This window comes from Lontra canadensis, unplaced genomic scaffold, assembly GCF_010015895.1.
Source record: "Lontra canadensis isolate GAN:19392208 unplaced genomic scaffold, GSC_riverotter_1.0 scaffold25, whole genome shotgun sequence".
Lineage (NCBI taxonomy): Eukaryota > Metazoa > Chordata > Mammalia > Carnivora > Mustelidae > Lontra > Lontra canadensis.
The window spans coordinates 99,425-112,970 of record NW_022631019.1 but is presented as its reverse complement, the minus strand read 5'-3'; the positions used below and the strand labels follow the sequence as shown (position 1 = coordinate 112,970).

General features: G+C 62.9%; 2 protein-coding genes across 7 annotated transcripts; one reads left to right on the top strand and one right to left on the bottom strand.

The window, feature by feature from the left end:
- The first annotated feature begins 228 nt into the window (after nucleotides 1-228).
- Nucleotides 229-4,710, top strand: PERM1 (PPARGC1 and ESRR induced regulator, muscle 1). Of its 3 annotated transcripts, XM_032863092.1 has the most exons (5): nucleotides 229-293; nucleotides 691-913; nucleotides 1,279-3,422; nucleotides 3,936-4,061; nucleotides 4,318-4,710. In XM_032863092.1, the coding sequence occupies exons 3-5, from the start codon at nucleotides 1,421-1,423 to the stop codon at nucleotides 4,425-4,427; spliced, it is 2,238 nt and encodes a 745-aa protein (XP_032718983.1). In that variant the 5' UTR covers nucleotides 229-293; nucleotides 691-913; nucleotides 1,279-1,420; the 3' UTR covers nucleotides 4,428-4,710. The 3 variants fall into 3 exon arrangements, with proteins under 3 accessions (XP_032718983.1, XP_032718984.1, XP_032718982.1); XM_032863093.1 differs by lacking the exon at nucleotides 691-913 and having other exon boundaries at nucleotides 277-293; XM_032863091.1 differs by lacking the exon at nucleotides 229-293 and having other exon boundaries at nucleotides 630-913.
- Nucleotides 4,711-5,374: 664 nt separating this feature from the next.
- Nucleotides 5,375-13,381, bottom strand: PLEKHN1 (pleckstrin homology domain containing N1). 4 transcript variants are annotated; one of them, XM_032863097.1, is made up of 16 exons: nucleotides 13,246-13,381; nucleotides 13,047-13,146; nucleotides 10,274-10,420; nucleotides 10,100-10,180; nucleotides 9,904-9,976; nucleotides 9,446-9,573; nucleotides 9,233-9,364; nucleotides 8,870-8,950; nucleotides 8,006-8,081; nucleotides 7,743-7,882; nucleotides 7,457-7,606; nucleotides 7,123-7,263; nucleotides 6,820-6,960; nucleotides 6,431-6,667; nucleotides 6,129-6,177; nucleotides 5,375-6,044 (listed from the first exon to the last, which is right to left on the bottom strand). In XM_032863097.1, exons 1-16 carry the CDS (start codon nucleotides 13,326-13,328, stop codon nucleotides 5,929-5,931), a joined length of 1,875 nt encoding a protein of 624 aa, XP_032718988.1. In that variant the 5' UTR covers nucleotides 13,329-13,381; the 3' UTR covers nucleotides 5,375-5,928. The 4 variants fall into 4 exon arrangements, with proteins under 4 accessions (XP_032718988.1, XP_032718986.1, XP_032718987.1 ...); XM_032863095.1 differs by having other exon boundaries at nucleotides 9,233-9,573; XM_032863096.1 differs by lacking the exons at nucleotides 13,047-13,146; nucleotides 13,246-13,381 and having other exon boundaries at nucleotides 10,274-10,660.
- Between the last annotated feature and the right edge of the window lie 165 nt (nucleotides 13,382-13,546).

Below are 13,546 nucleotides of genomic sequence, written 5' to 3'. Positions count from 1 at the left end.
GAGTGGCCTTCAGCTTGGGCAAAGGAGGCCCGTGCAGTACTGGTTGCCGGGCAGCATTCTCTGGCCCCCGTCTGACCCTACCAGGAAGGCATCCCTCACAGAGCTGGAGGCTCCTCAAATGCCATCTATTTGTGTCCTGGACCCTGACAGCGGACAGGAGACATGTGACCACAGGGATGGAGTATTTTTGGCAGTGGGGGTGGGGCCTGCGTTGTGAGCCCAGCACCATGCTGCTCTGGGACAGGCAGCTCGGACGCCCAGCTCCACTGCCCAGTCTGGCCACGGGGTCCCAGGTATGACACTATTAGTCCCTCATTCCCACCCTAAGAAGTCCTAAAGTCAGAGAGAGGGATTTCCCCAGGACCAGTGAGGAGGGCAGATTTCAGGGGTCAGGAAGGCACAGTGCTCTGGTCGCAAGGCGACTGCATGTCAGCACTGGCCTGGCCAGAGTGACCTCCCGGCTCCCTGGGGGTGGTGATAGCGGACCGAAGGCCAAAGAGCACTTCCCATTGGAGGCTGAGACACAGGGGGGCTCTCAAGCAGTTAGGGTCACCTCTGTTCACCGAGATGAGGCAGGAGGAAGCTCTGCCAGCTGGGCAAGTCTGGGTGAGGGGCAGAGACCTGGAGGACCGCCCTTGTGGTCCACTGGGAGTTAGGAAGCTCATTTCTGTTCTGTGACCTCCTGCCTAGGCAGGGGGCAGAGCCAGGCACTCCCTGATGACCCCTGAGTGGGGTCTAGCCAGCACTAGTGTGACCTCGGTGATCTCAGTGGAAGCCCAGAAGCCTGTCCCAACCAAGGCTGGTGGAAGGTCATTGCCAAAGGCTGGTCACCTGCTGGGCACTGCGGCCCCTCCTCCATGGCCAGCTGCCACCTGAGGCGTGCTGGGACTGACCCGGGCTGATCCTCCCCCAGGTGAGCTGACTCCCAGTGAGTGATCCTTGAAATGGGCTCTGCTGTGTCCAGTCAGCCATGGTACCTGCAGGTCTGGAGGGGGACTGGAGAGGGTAGAGCTGACCCAGTGGAGCAGAAAACGCTCCCAGATGTGAAGAAAGCCACTTCCGGGGACAAAAATTCAAACGTGAGGAATGCTATTAGTGCGCTTGGCTAATCTGAGCCGTGTTTGATTCTGGGAACGTAGCACCGGCGCATCACAAGGTTATCATTTGGGTTGGCTGGGAAATCAGGAGAGTGGGAGTTACAGGTTTTCTAACTTGGAGGAGGGGCCGGTTCTGACAGCCGCTCAGCTCCCTCAGGCTTCTCCTTTGGTTTTCTTTCAGGAAGCAGATGGGGTGCTGGCCCCCGAGCCAAGGAGGCGGGGGGCGGCGCAGCGAGCGTCCGGCGGCCGGTGCCCGGGACCTGGGCCCACGAGGACCCCGGCCGGCTTCCAGCTCTGCCACCCGGCGCCTCTGCTGACCCGAAATGGAAAACTTCCAGTACAGCATCCAGCTGAGTGACCAGGACTGGGCTGAGTTTTCGGCCACGACGGAAGAGTGTGGTCTCCTGCAGGCCGGCCTGGCCTCAGGGGATGAGCTCTTGTCCAGTGACATTGACCAAGGGGACAGCAGTGGCAGCAGCCCTCCGGGGCCTCCACCCCTTCTCGAGGGGCGGCCGGCTTCTGGGGGGAGGGGCTGGCCCGGCTTCAAGGAGGAGGACGTGGCAGCTCCCCGGCCGCTGGTCAGCAGGTCTTGGCATGAGCCTGTCTTGGCCCCGGGGCCCAATCAGCAGACGCCCAGCACGTCCGCACGGTCAGAAGCTCTGCTGTCCCTCGGATCTGATGCCACCCCCCAAGGCCAGAGCTTGTCGCTTCGAGGGCCAGTGTCTTCCCGAGGCGAGATGCAGAGGCTTCTGCAGGGGCCTGCCCCTCAGGGCCCTGACGCTAGTCCCCCTGGTGAGCCTTCCCAGAACTCTGAGCCTCCTGGCTGCACCCCGGCTCCCCAGAGGCCCCCTGGTAGCCCCGGAGCCCCGGCACGCAGCCCTAGCCGAAAGAAGAGGCGCGCCGCTGGGGCCAAGGGGGGCGGGTACCTGAGCACCCCCAGCTCGGCTCCCCCCCAGCAGGGTTCCCCGCTGCCTGCTGAGGTCAGGCCCAAGGAGTGCCTTGGCCTGGCTGTGTCTGGGGGGCAGGGTCTCCTGGCTGGGGCAGCGGAGCAGACCGCAGGAACTGGGCAGGGAGAACGGGGTCTGGAGTCTGCAGGAGCCCCTGCACAGGTGACCCTGCAAGGAACAGATCCGGATCTGCCGACACCTGTCCCTGCGACTGAGGAAGGTACAGACCTCCTGAGAATGGCCCCGGGAGCTGAGCTACACACCACGTCCACACCTGCCTGGGCCACTCGTCCAGATATGTCAATGGCTGAGTCAGATGTGCCTCTGTCTACACCTGCCTCCAAGCTTCAGCCTGACATGCCTCTGTCTACACTTGCCTCCAAGTCTAGACTGGGCATGGACCTGCCTGTGCTGGACCCAGTGGTCAAGCAGGAGGTGGATTCATCCACACCTGCTCCGCCGCCTCACCTTGTGTCCAAGGCCCAGCCTGACGTGGGCGTGTCAGCAGCTGTTCCCGCTTCCCAGGCCGAGCCTGACGTGGTGAAGGTGGAGGTTGGCCTAGTGGCCACGCCACGACTGAGCCCTCTTCCGTCTCCAGGAGGACACCGGGAGAAGCCCAGAGAGGAGCCCTTAGCAGGTGCCCCTGGACATCACTCAGGGGAGCCCCCACCAGGCCGGGTCCAAGCCCCCAGGAAGAAGAAAGTGCGCTTTTCCATGGCTGTGCCTAGCCCTGAGGGGCCAGGCTCAGGAGAGACCTCAGGAACCCCGTCGCCAGCCACAGCCCGGCCCTCATCCCCCAGGACAGCCACGGGGGGCCGAGGGGGGCCTGGAGGCTGGGACGCCATGGCAGTTGGGCCCCGGTCTCCGCAGCCTCGGATCCTCAAACACCTGCCTCCCCCTTCCCCCTCCACTTCGGTGGGGCCCAGGCCCGGGAGCAGCTTTGCAGTGACCCTCCCAGAGGCCTATGAATTCTTCTTCTGTGACACTATCGAGGAGGAGGATGAAGGTGCTGAGGAGGCGGCAGAAGCCGACCAGGCCCTGTGTGAAGCACGGTGGCCAGACGTGTGTGAATTCTTCTTCCAGGACCACGGAGCCCAGAGGCCGGGGCACGGGGGGAGCCACCTTGTGGCCCAGCCCCCACGAGCTGAGGCTGTACGGGCCACTCCACCTGGAGACCCTGTGCCCATCTCCATCCCCGAGGCCTATGAACACTTCCTTGGGGAGGAGTCCCCGGGAGGCACGCCTGAGCTGGCCGCCCTGCTCCAGGTGCAGGCCACAGAGCCCCCCAGCTTGGTGCCCTGGGACATGGGGCCTGGCATCCCACCAGAGCCCGGCCCAACCACAGCAGAGCAGCTCAGTCTGGCAGTCAGACAAGCAGGTGCGTGTCGTGTGGGCCCCATGGGCTGTCCAGGCCTGGGAACATACTGTCCAGGGAGTCCAGCCAGGAGGGCCACTGGGGAGGGGCAGGCTAGGACCCCGAGTCATGAGCCGGCAGGGGGTGCTTGGGGATGATCTGGGAAGGTCGGACTAGCTCCTGGCCGTCGCAGGACGTCGTCCGGGTGGGGCAGACTAGGCCAGACATGGCAGCTGCTCAGGGATCTGTGTCTGCGCGGACCATCACTCTGTATCTGGGCCCCGACGACGGCAATGCCCTGCCCCCAGCCTCTAGCACGGCGGATGCTGGGATGGCACAGGCCTTGCCGCCTGGTTAGGCTGTCAATAGACTTCATGTCACACTCCCCTCGGAAGATACGTCACAAACCAGAAGTGGATCCCCAGAGGCAACCCGCTCAGGCCAGCTTGACTCAACTATGCCACACGCCGCTCTGTGTCTTGGGACGGAGGTGTCTGAGGGGGCAGCCCGAACACAGAGCGTGCTTCTCTCTCCTAGGGAGGCTCCGAGATCCTCTCACCTCTTTGACCCTCAGCCAGAAGGACATGTGCCTGGTGTTTGTGGCCTTTGCCACCTGGGCTGTGAGAACATCAGACCTGCACACCCCAGATGCCTGGAAAACAGGTTTGGGGGCCCTGGGGGAGGAGCGGGCTGGTGCCCGGGAGGACCAGTGCCGTCCAGTCTCACTTGCTGGGCCGGCGGGGTGAGGGGTGCTTGGCAAAGCCTAGGTTCCTCCCGTGACCTTGCTACTCTCACGGCTGACCCACCCCTCGCCCCCCTGGCCTCCTCTTGCCCTTTGAGGACCAGGCCATGTGGGTAGCAGGTGGTGACCAGGCCGGAATGGAGCCAGCACTCAGGAGGCTCTGTGTTTCCCTCACAGTCTTGCTGGCCAACATCGGCACCGTCTCTGCCATCCACTACTTCCGCCGGCAGGTGAGGAAGGGACGCCGCAGCCCCAGCCCTAGCCGCAGCTGCAGCCCCAGCTCTTAGAACCCAGGCTTGGTCCAGGAAGACACAGGACAGAGAAATGGCCATGGGCACTGAGGACAAGGTGCTGCCCTCAGGTCTTGCCCTTTGACCCCTGTGTTCTACGGCATCTAGGAAGGAGCCAGTGTTCTTGGTCCTGCTCCCTTGGATTCCACCGAAGTTCTAACCACTGGCTAAGGCCAAGGCTATGCTTCACACCTGGGAGGAGGGAGATTCCGGAAGCCTGGGTGGGTAGGTGCTGAGCAAGGAGCTGGTTAGTAAGGTGACCAGATAAGCTCATAAAAACATAGGGTGCCAGTGAAACTTGAATTTCAGACATGCAGTATTTGATGCTTTGCACTGTTATGTGTGGTTTATCTGAAATCCAATTTAACTGGGTGTCCTGTATTTTACTGGGTTATCTAGTCAGTGGGGAGAAGCAGGGTAAGGCATTGGGAACTTGAAGGTGTTGGAGCAGCAGCCCCAGCTGGAAACCTGGGAAGGGGCACGAGTGAGGAGACTAGATGGCCTTCAGGTTGGAGGGGGGTGTCCCAGGGACACTCTGCCCTGTTGACAAGTGGGGTGAGGAAGGGAAGGCCTCTGAGGCCTCTGTGACCCTAAGCCCCAGGCTGCCTTGGCTCCTGCCCGAGACAGCGAGCAGGTCCCTGCAGGGGCGGGTCGGACGGTGGCTCCAGCAGCCCCTACAGGGTGGGGGTCTGTAGGGCAGAAGCTGGAGCCCCTCCACTGCGGAACCTTGGATGAGGTGCAGAGGCACAATACGGTGGCATCGGATAAAGGGATCAGACATTTGGGATTGTCCTAAGGCTTTGAGGCGCTGGAGATGGGGCAGGAAGGTGGGTGGGAGGCTGGTGGTGGCAGAGCCGTGGAGCCCACAGGGCTGGGTGCACAGGGTCCCCAGGATGGGGGACTCCTGACTGCTGAGCGGAAAACGCATGGACACACAGCACAAATAAAACCTTCTCTTTCTTTCTTATTTAGTCTCTTGTCAGTTTCTCCTGACCTGCCCCAGCCCACTGACACTCGCCCAGAATGCCCTCTACCTCTGCTTGTTGTGTCTCGGACTTTGCTGACCTCCTACTGTCACACCCTCTGACCTCACGTGCGCTGACCCTCACTAACCTGACGTTCTCAGCCCTCTGACCTTCCCACCTGCTGCTCCTCCCACTGGCAGGTAAAGCCTGCGCCCAGTGGCCTTCCTCATTGCTTCCCTGGAGGAAGGACTGCTGCTGGGTCCCCTGAGAGGCCTGCTCTGATCTGTGGTCCAGCCACGTCACCAGGCCGTCTTCAGGACGAGGCCCCCCTCCTGGCCCCTCCAGAGCCCAGGGAAGTTTGGGAGCTCTCTTCAGCCTGCTGGGATCAGACACGGACTCAGCACTGGGTGGGGTTCAGGGGTCGGATGCCGGTCAGCCTGTGGCCCTACAAAGAATGCCCCAGGCTGTGCCGTAGTCCCCATGGCAGAGCCCACGCTGGCAGGTGGTCCTGAGAACCAGCCACCCAGAAGCCATCAGATCCACTGGATGAGCCCCCCGCCAGCCTCAGCTACTCCTCGGGGCCACCGCTTGTGGGAGGGAGAGGAAGTGTTGTCCGGGATGTTGCCATAGTTCTTGGGGGGATGACCACCTGCTGGGGAGGACAGAGATGCCAGTGCCTTTAGGAAGCCACACCCAGAGCTCCCCTCAGAGAGAGACAAGGGCCCTCACTCACCTGAGGGAGGTGGCAGGGGGTCGGGCGAGACTTCCCGCATAGGGGAGACCTGGGGATTGCAACCACAAGTCTGAGAGCTGAGCCCTGCGGGAGGGGGCTTGGAGAGCAGCCCACCCATCTGCCAGATCTGAGCCCTCCCTTTTCTGTTAGGTGGTGTAGCTTCCCTTCCTGCCGCCACCCCCTACCCCTGCCGCTTCCTGTCTTTGGTCTCAGCTTGCCCTATCTTCCTGCTTCCATTTCTCCTGCTCCCCCAGGGCCCCAGAGCCCCCACACTGTTTCCACCCCTCCACAGGACCCCTTACCTGGCAGGGGTGAGTGCTGCTACTCACATGCTGAGGGGACTCTGGAGGGAGTGGCCCCTGGCCCTTGATGGAGCCTTGGTGCCGCTGAGAGGCTCTGGGCTGCAGGGCTCCCTTCTTGGAGAGCAAGTGGGGACCGGAGAGTCCAGAGCTGGGGCCCGAGACAGGCACAGACACAGGGACCGAGGGGAACGGGCTCGAGGACTCGGGTCCAAGTGAGCTCTGCGCTGCGCTGAGAAACTGCCAGGGAAGGGGCGGGGACCTGAGGCCCTGGACCAGGACCTCCGTGGAGGGATCCCGGCCCTCTGAGCCCCTTGGCCCCTTGGACATGGCCTGAGCAGACCTCAGGCTGTGGATACATCTAGCCTTTCTGTCATCCACAGGGAACTGACCTCATCCAGGCCCTGGACATCCGTGATCTTGTGATAGGAGGTAGCAGGTGGTGTGTAGGGATCGGCATAGAGTGGGGAGTGTGGGGTCTTCAGAGAGTGGTCTGGGGCCTCAGGGTTGTCTTCTAGGCTCTGCCTGCTCAGCTGCAGGCAAGAAGATACAGGTTTCTTGGAGCTGGAGGTGGCCTGAGCTCTCCCTTCTCTGTGCAAGGCCTCTAGGTGGCTCCAGGACCATCTAGGCCTAAGAGATGGAGGCCAGGGAGGTGGAGGGTGGGAGGGAGAACTGGGTCAGTGTGCTGGGCCCACCTTGGTCAGGTCCAAGTACAGCGAGGTGGCCAGGCTGGGCTCCTCGCTCCGGGCCTCACTCCTGGGTGACCGACTGCTGCTGCTCCGTCTCAGCTCGGCCCTCTGCCTGCGGGTGCTGGTGCGGCCAGGGTCGGCCTGGTCCTGCAGGAACCAAAGACCTTCCAGAAGGTTCCCAAGGGCCCTCACCCACTCAGTCCTCTGAGGCTGCACAAAGTTCCCTCCAGGTCCTGCCTGGGGTGGAGTGCCATGGGGACCCATGTTCTCCCACACAAACTGTCCTCACGGCCTCCTGTGCTTGTCTTCTGCTTATCCCTCCTCACCTCCTGATACTCACAGGCACAGGCTGGGCAGGGCAGCCTGTGGTGGACGGCACTGACGACTCAGGGAGAGAGTGGCTGGTGTGGGCGGAGGGGGGCGCAGGGCACCCTGAGTCCCAGCTGGTTCGTCCGTCTGAGGAGAGGGAGCCTCGGCCGCCACCCATGACCTGGCCAGCAGGAGGCAGGGAGTGGGGAGGTGAGACAGACAGCAGGACCCTCTCCCTAACCACCCACGCCCTAGACCTACGCTTCAGCCCAGAACGTGAGACGTGGGGGCAGCATCTCCTCCTGTGGACCCCTCACCTGTGTGGCCCCCCACAGCCCCGGGAGGCCAGCCGGCGGGGGGCCTCCAGCCCGGGGCGAGATGGTCTGCAGACAGAGCAGCCAGTGGCTGTAGTCCTCGTAGCTGGCACACAGCACACGAATGGTGTTGATGAGCGGGCCTGACACACAGACTCCGTGAGGGGTGCTGGCCAGCAGAGAGCCAGGCCCCTGCAAGGCCCCGGCGAGGAGCTGGGGCACCCAGCGGGCTCCTGCCCTCCCTCCCGGGCCAGGCCTCTGCCCACCTTCAATCAGGAAAGAACGGATCTGCTTCTCCTTCTCCTCCAGGTTGATGCGGATGGTGCGGAGGGGCAGCTCCCCCTGGGGGGCAGTGACGGAAGATGGGGCCAGAGCCTGGGGGTGAACTCTGGGCCCCTGCCTGGGCCCATACTTCTGTCTCACCCTGCAGAGCTGGCCTGGCCCTCACATGGTTAGGCAGAGGGCAGGACAGGGCTGAGCCGCATCCCTGAGGGAGGTCTGCACTCCCTGACTGGCGTGAGGGATCTCTGTGCCCCTGGACTCTGGGTGAGGCTTCACTGGCCAGTGGCAGGCACAGACAGATGCCTCTGGGGACTGGTTCCCTGGGTCACCTACTAAGACTGGGGGTAGGTTGTGGGGGATCATGGGGAAGATCCCTGCATTTTCCTCAGCGACTGAGGGCCATGATCACACCCAGAGCGGAAGCTAACTGTGGTGCACACAACAGACGCACCCCAGCCCCAGAGCACCGTCCTATACACGCATGCACACACGCGCCCCCAGACCCTAGGAAAGTGGCCTCTCAGAGGTATAGGCCCCCTCAGGCACACTGGGGCCTGGCACAAGAGTGTCTCCCTGGAGTGGTTCTGCCCCATGCCACCGGCCCCAGGCGATGGTCCTGCTGCTGGTGGCCAACATTCCAGGGTGATAAGGGGTGCTTGGGCAGGGACGCCTTCTTGGCCACACCACCGCTGAGACCAGACTGACCAGGGCAGCAGGCCGGGTGGGTGGGGCCAGCACACTCTGTCCCAACAGGCCCCGAAATACAGGTTCCTCCTGAGCTGCTGCCCTGTCCCACCCCCACACACAGGGTGTCTCCCGGGGCGCGTCCTCATTCGGGAGGGACCCACCTTAAAGCAAAGCCCATCTGCTTCTTCGGAGAAGATAGCCAGGGATGTCGGGTACAGGACCAGGAGCCGGTCCCATTGCTCCTGTGAGGAGGTCAGAGGGCAGAGTGTGGGCGGGACCTGTATGTGCCAGGCCCTGGCCCCACTTGTCTCCTGAACCCCTCCCTCATCTCCTCCCCCCACCCTCTCTCCTCACCCCTCCCCATCTGTGCGCCCTCCCCCATCTCTTCTCACTCACCCTGTGGCTCCATGTCCTCAGCCCTGTGTCCCTATGATCTCACCCCACTCCCATCTCGCCCCTCCATCTCCTCTCACCCCTCGGCCCCCACCTCCTCCCACCCCTGAGCACCGCCCCCCACCACATACCTGCGAGGGCAGATGCTGCAGCTTGACCCTCGAGGCGCAGACGGCGCTGCCCACCGTCCGATGTCCAGATGCTGCCCGGAGCCGGATCAGCCTGCGCTGCAGAGTCCAGGGCAGCTCACCCTCGGGGGGGCCCTGGTGAAGGGGGGTCAGGGGCAGCAGAGGGCGTGGGCACAGAGGGGAGAGGAAAGCGGCCTGGGGGTCCCCAGCACTGACCTGCAGGGGCGCTGAGTGGCAGAGCTGTGGCCCTCGCACGAGGGCTATCTGCTTTTCCAGGTGGTACAGCCAGTGACCCAGCTCAGCCTGGCTGGGGCACAGCACATGAAGAGGAGCAGGCAGCGGGCCTGGGGGTAGAGGTGGGGCGTGGGCTGGGCCAGCAGCCCATAGGAAAGGCCTGATCCAAGGGTTCCCTGGGCACCACAGGACCTGGGACAGGAGGAGCCTGTGGCACCATCCCAGACCACTGGCCTCCAACAGGCTCTGGAGGTCCCCTGCCCACTGTCCTGCACCCCAGCTTGGCAAACGCTTATGTGCCCACTGGAGGAAAAGCCAGGATCTCCCCATGGGCTCAGGGTCCCTCCAGGTTCGGAAGCTCAGCCAGAGCTCAAGATCACTGAGCAGCCCCAGCTAGAGGCCCCTCCTGGGGGCCAGGTCCACTCATGCCCCCCACACACCTGTGATCTGGAAGGCGTGCTCTTTGGACCCCTCAAGCGGGCAGATGCTCAGTTCCATCAGCGGTAACAGCCCCTGCCAGAGCACATGGAGGGACGGGAGGGCTCGGGGACCCCTAGTGGACATGGATACCCACCTCCCAAGAGGCTGCTCTCTCCCTCTACCCCTGGCCTCCCCCATTTGCCTATTTCCCCTCACCTGGAAGGTGAGTCCTTTGGAACCATGGGCCTGGAAGTAGAGGTAGGAGGGGAATAGCTCCAGATAGCAGTCGCTGATGTCCTAGGGGAGAGCAGGGCTGCTGGTCTGAGGGGCTGGGAGACAGGCCCCAGGCTGGTACCCGAGCACCCCCCACTCGGCCCGGCCTGGCCCCACCTGGCTGTGTTGGAATCGTAGCTGGACCTTGGCGTAGTACACAACCTTGCCCAGATCCCTCACGGGCACCCTCTGCCGCCCCTTCTTGAACACACTCAGGAACGGCTGCTCTAGGTTTTCTGGCTGGATCTCCAGGCCCCGGAGGTCCTGTGGGGAGCAGAGCTCAGGGGAGGGGGCCTGACCTGGGGCCAGCTGCCCCACCCATGCCCACGCCCGTGGGTACATGATACCAAGGCAAGGAACACACACACACCACCACTCATAGGTACAGAAGCCCGACGCACGCTCACGGCCTCTTAGTATGGAACTAGGGGCAACAAACACGCGTGACATCACGTGGTCTGGTGGAGAGACCGTGAGGTCTGAGCTCCGTGGACATTCCACCCCGATTTCTGGTATTTCCTAACCTGTGCACCTTCGTCTTGATTACGCAGCCTCCCCAGACCGGCCGTGTCTGAGGGAGCCGATGTGCAAACCCCCTCTGGGCCTCCAGGGTCAGCTCCAAGTGTTTACTACCTGGCTCCGGGGAGGGGTTCTGCGTAAACAGTCCCACCACGGCCACTGCAAGCTAGCAGCATGTCAGTTAACAAGCAGCTGGGAAGAGAGGCGCCCCACCAGCCCTTGCGCGTGTGTGCTGACCGCGTCCGCCCACCGCAGCGGGACTGTGACTTCAGCCACAGAGAAGGCAGAGGTCCCGGCACTGGCCCACAGGGTCCTCTTTGATCTGCCTCCTCCCTTTGTCCTCTTCTCCTACATCAGGCACAGGCTGACACCAATACTTGCTATTCCCCCACCCATTAGGACTTGGCTCAGATGTACCCTTCTCCGTGAGGTCCCGTCTGGTAACCTCACACTGTAGCCTTCCCTGTCTCCTCTGCACACCTTTCTTCCTCTACTCTTCTCAACACCAGCCGCATCTGGGCTTACCATGTCTTTCACCTGTCTTATCTTCTGGTTCCGTCATGTGGGTGGGAACACCAAGAGAAGAGGGTCTTTGTCTGTTTTGCCCACTGCTGTATCCCTAGAAGTAGGCCAGGCCCGAGATGTGCTGGGGGTTCCCCGCTAGTCTGCTGAGGGGAGGGAGTGTCGGGGCACAAACACTTGGCCAGTCCTGCCACACAGAGAACTCTCTCTAACTGGGGGCTCCATTATACTATTGGAAGTCAGACAGGGATGGGCACTGACCGGACACCCTGGCTAGAAGGTCTGAGGTCTAGGGGCTCAGGGGTGAGTTGGGGAGGGGCCATGCTCTATTTGGGAGCTGGCAGAGGCTGCCCTGAGGGCTTTTGAACCCTGGCCAAGCTAAGCTGCCCCTTGGGCAAGCCCAGGAATGTGAGGCCTCCTTCCCTCTGGGTGGGGCCTCCTGTATCCACACCCAGTGTGGGGAACAACGCAGGGATGGGACCCATGAAAAATAGGCCACGAACAGGAAGGACCATGCAGCCTTCCCTGTGGCCCAGGCTCAGCCTTAGGGGCTAGGGAGGAGTCAGCTCAGAGCCTTGGCGGGGTGCAGAAGCCCTTACGGGGGAGGGCCTAAGAGATGGCTCCTCCCCCAGCCCCAGCTCCCAGGTTCAACAGGCCTGCTCCCCTCTCCTGCTACTATGCTCTGGCAAGAGAGGACCACCAGGGCCACCACATCTCACGTGATTCCACCAGGCACATCTGACGTGTCCTGGGCTTGGACAGAGTCGAGGTGTGCGATGCAGTCACGCGGAGGAGCTCTATCGCGGCCCGGCCAGACCCTGGACAGAAGCGCCCGTCCACCTCTCTGAGGCAGCATGGTTTCTCAAGCCCGCACTTGCCTGCATGGGGCCCTAGGACCTCAGAGGGCAAGAAAGGGGACAAGCCTGGGCTTCCTAGCTTGATGGGGACAAGCTGGAAAGGTGGGCTCTGGAAGCACGCACCCGTTGCTGGGCTCAAAAGAACACTGTGAGGAGAAGAGTGCAGGGTTGGAGCTCTGGCCCAGAGTGACAAACGTTCCTCCTTCCCTGGCCTGGGGTTAGATTTTGGGTATCATTTCCCTCGCATTCAGGGGCTTTTGCACATAGCAGAGCCTCCTACCATACCCGATGCTATCCAGGTTACAGTAAAGGGCTGGGTGTCTCTCCCCTCTCAGCTAACCCTTAGCTCCCCAGGAGCTGGGCAGGGTGAGAGGGGGCAATATTCATGGCCTAGCATGCGGGAGCCGTGTCCTTGCTGTGTGGCCTTGGTAGGGGGTATCACGGTGGGCTGCTATGGAATGAGGCAGGGGTGGGTGCCGAGACACCCCTTGGGAGAAACTGAAGCCTGAAACAGGTGAGAGGCTGGCTCAGTGGGCACCTGGAGCCCCTCACTCTCGCGGAGTGACGGCAGCCGCACTGACACAACCCCATGCCACACAGCAACACAGACATGCCGGTCCACCTCGAATGTGCCTGGACGCGCTGTCTGGCACCGAAGTTGTGGGGGGTAGCGGGTAGACACCCCAGGTAAGGCTCTGGGTGGAGAGCCTGGTCACGGCGCCCCCTCCGGTGGAGCAGAGACTCCGGAGGCCCCGCCTGCGGCCCGCCCCACTGACTCAGTGTCTCGGTTTCGCTCTCTGCTCAGGCTTTCCGCCAGGTGAGCTCCCCAGGGCGGGGCGGGGTCTCCTTCCTCACTTGATTCTGGATCTGACTCCCCCCAGGCTGACAGGGAAGACCCTGGGCCCCGGGACGCTAGGACAGGTACACACAGTCCCACAGAGACCACCACCACGGCACCCTGTGAGCCGGGACACGCCCACCCGCCTGCTCACCGGCCCAGGGATGTAGTAGAAGATCTTGTCAGCGGTGGCGTCCGGGTCAGCACCTGCCTCGGTGCCAAACAGGCCGGCCAGCTTCCTTGCGCCATCCTCTCTGGGGACAAGGGAAGGGGGGCTCACAGCCTGGCCCCCGGGGCAGCCTGAGGGAGCCCCCTGTGATCTGGGGACCAAGGCTGTGCTCCACACCCCTCACCTATTTCCCTTCAGCGAGGGCTTTCTGGAGAATGAGGCCCGGAGCCTCCTAGGGGCCTGAGGGACGCAGTGGTTGTTCCCCATGGGTGGCGGTGCTGGCGGGACCGAGTGGAGCAGGTCGACCGGGTCCCTCCGTACAGAGCCTCCTGTCCCGCCTCCCAGGCGGAGCTCTGGGAAGTCTTGCCCCTCGCCTAAGGGCCGGATGAGGGTGGAGCCTTTCTGGGAGGGACCGAGCCCTGACCTAGGCCCGAGGCTTTCAGTTCTCTGACCCGGGTCCTCCCCACCGGCAGGCCAGGCTGGAG

Coding starts and splice junctions, on each gene's coding strand:
- PERM1 (XM_032863092.1), top strand. CDS start 1,421: ATGGAAAACTTCCAGTACAGCATCCAGCTGAGTGACCAGGACTGGGCT. Junction 3,423..3,935: donor TCTGGCAGTCAGACAAGCAG/GTGCGTGTCGTG, acceptor TCTCTCTCCTAG/GGAGGCTCCGAGATCCTCTC. Junction 4,062..4,317: donor CCCAGATGCCTGGAAAACAG/GTTTGGGGGCCC, acceptor TTTCCCTCACAG/TCTTGCTGGCCAACATCGGC.
- PLEKHN1 (XM_032863094.1), bottom strand. CDS start 10,606: ATGTCACGCGTGTTTGTTGCCCCTAGTTCCATACTAAGAGGCCGTGAG. Junction 7,264..7,456: donor GCCCTGCCCAGCCTGTGCCT/GTGAGTATCAGG, acceptor TGGTTCCTGCAG/GACCAGGCCGACCCTGGCCG. Junction 6,045..6,128: donor CCCCCTGCCACCTCCCTCAG/GTGAGTGAGGGC, acceptor CCTCCCCAGCAG/GTGGTCATCCCCCCAAGAAC.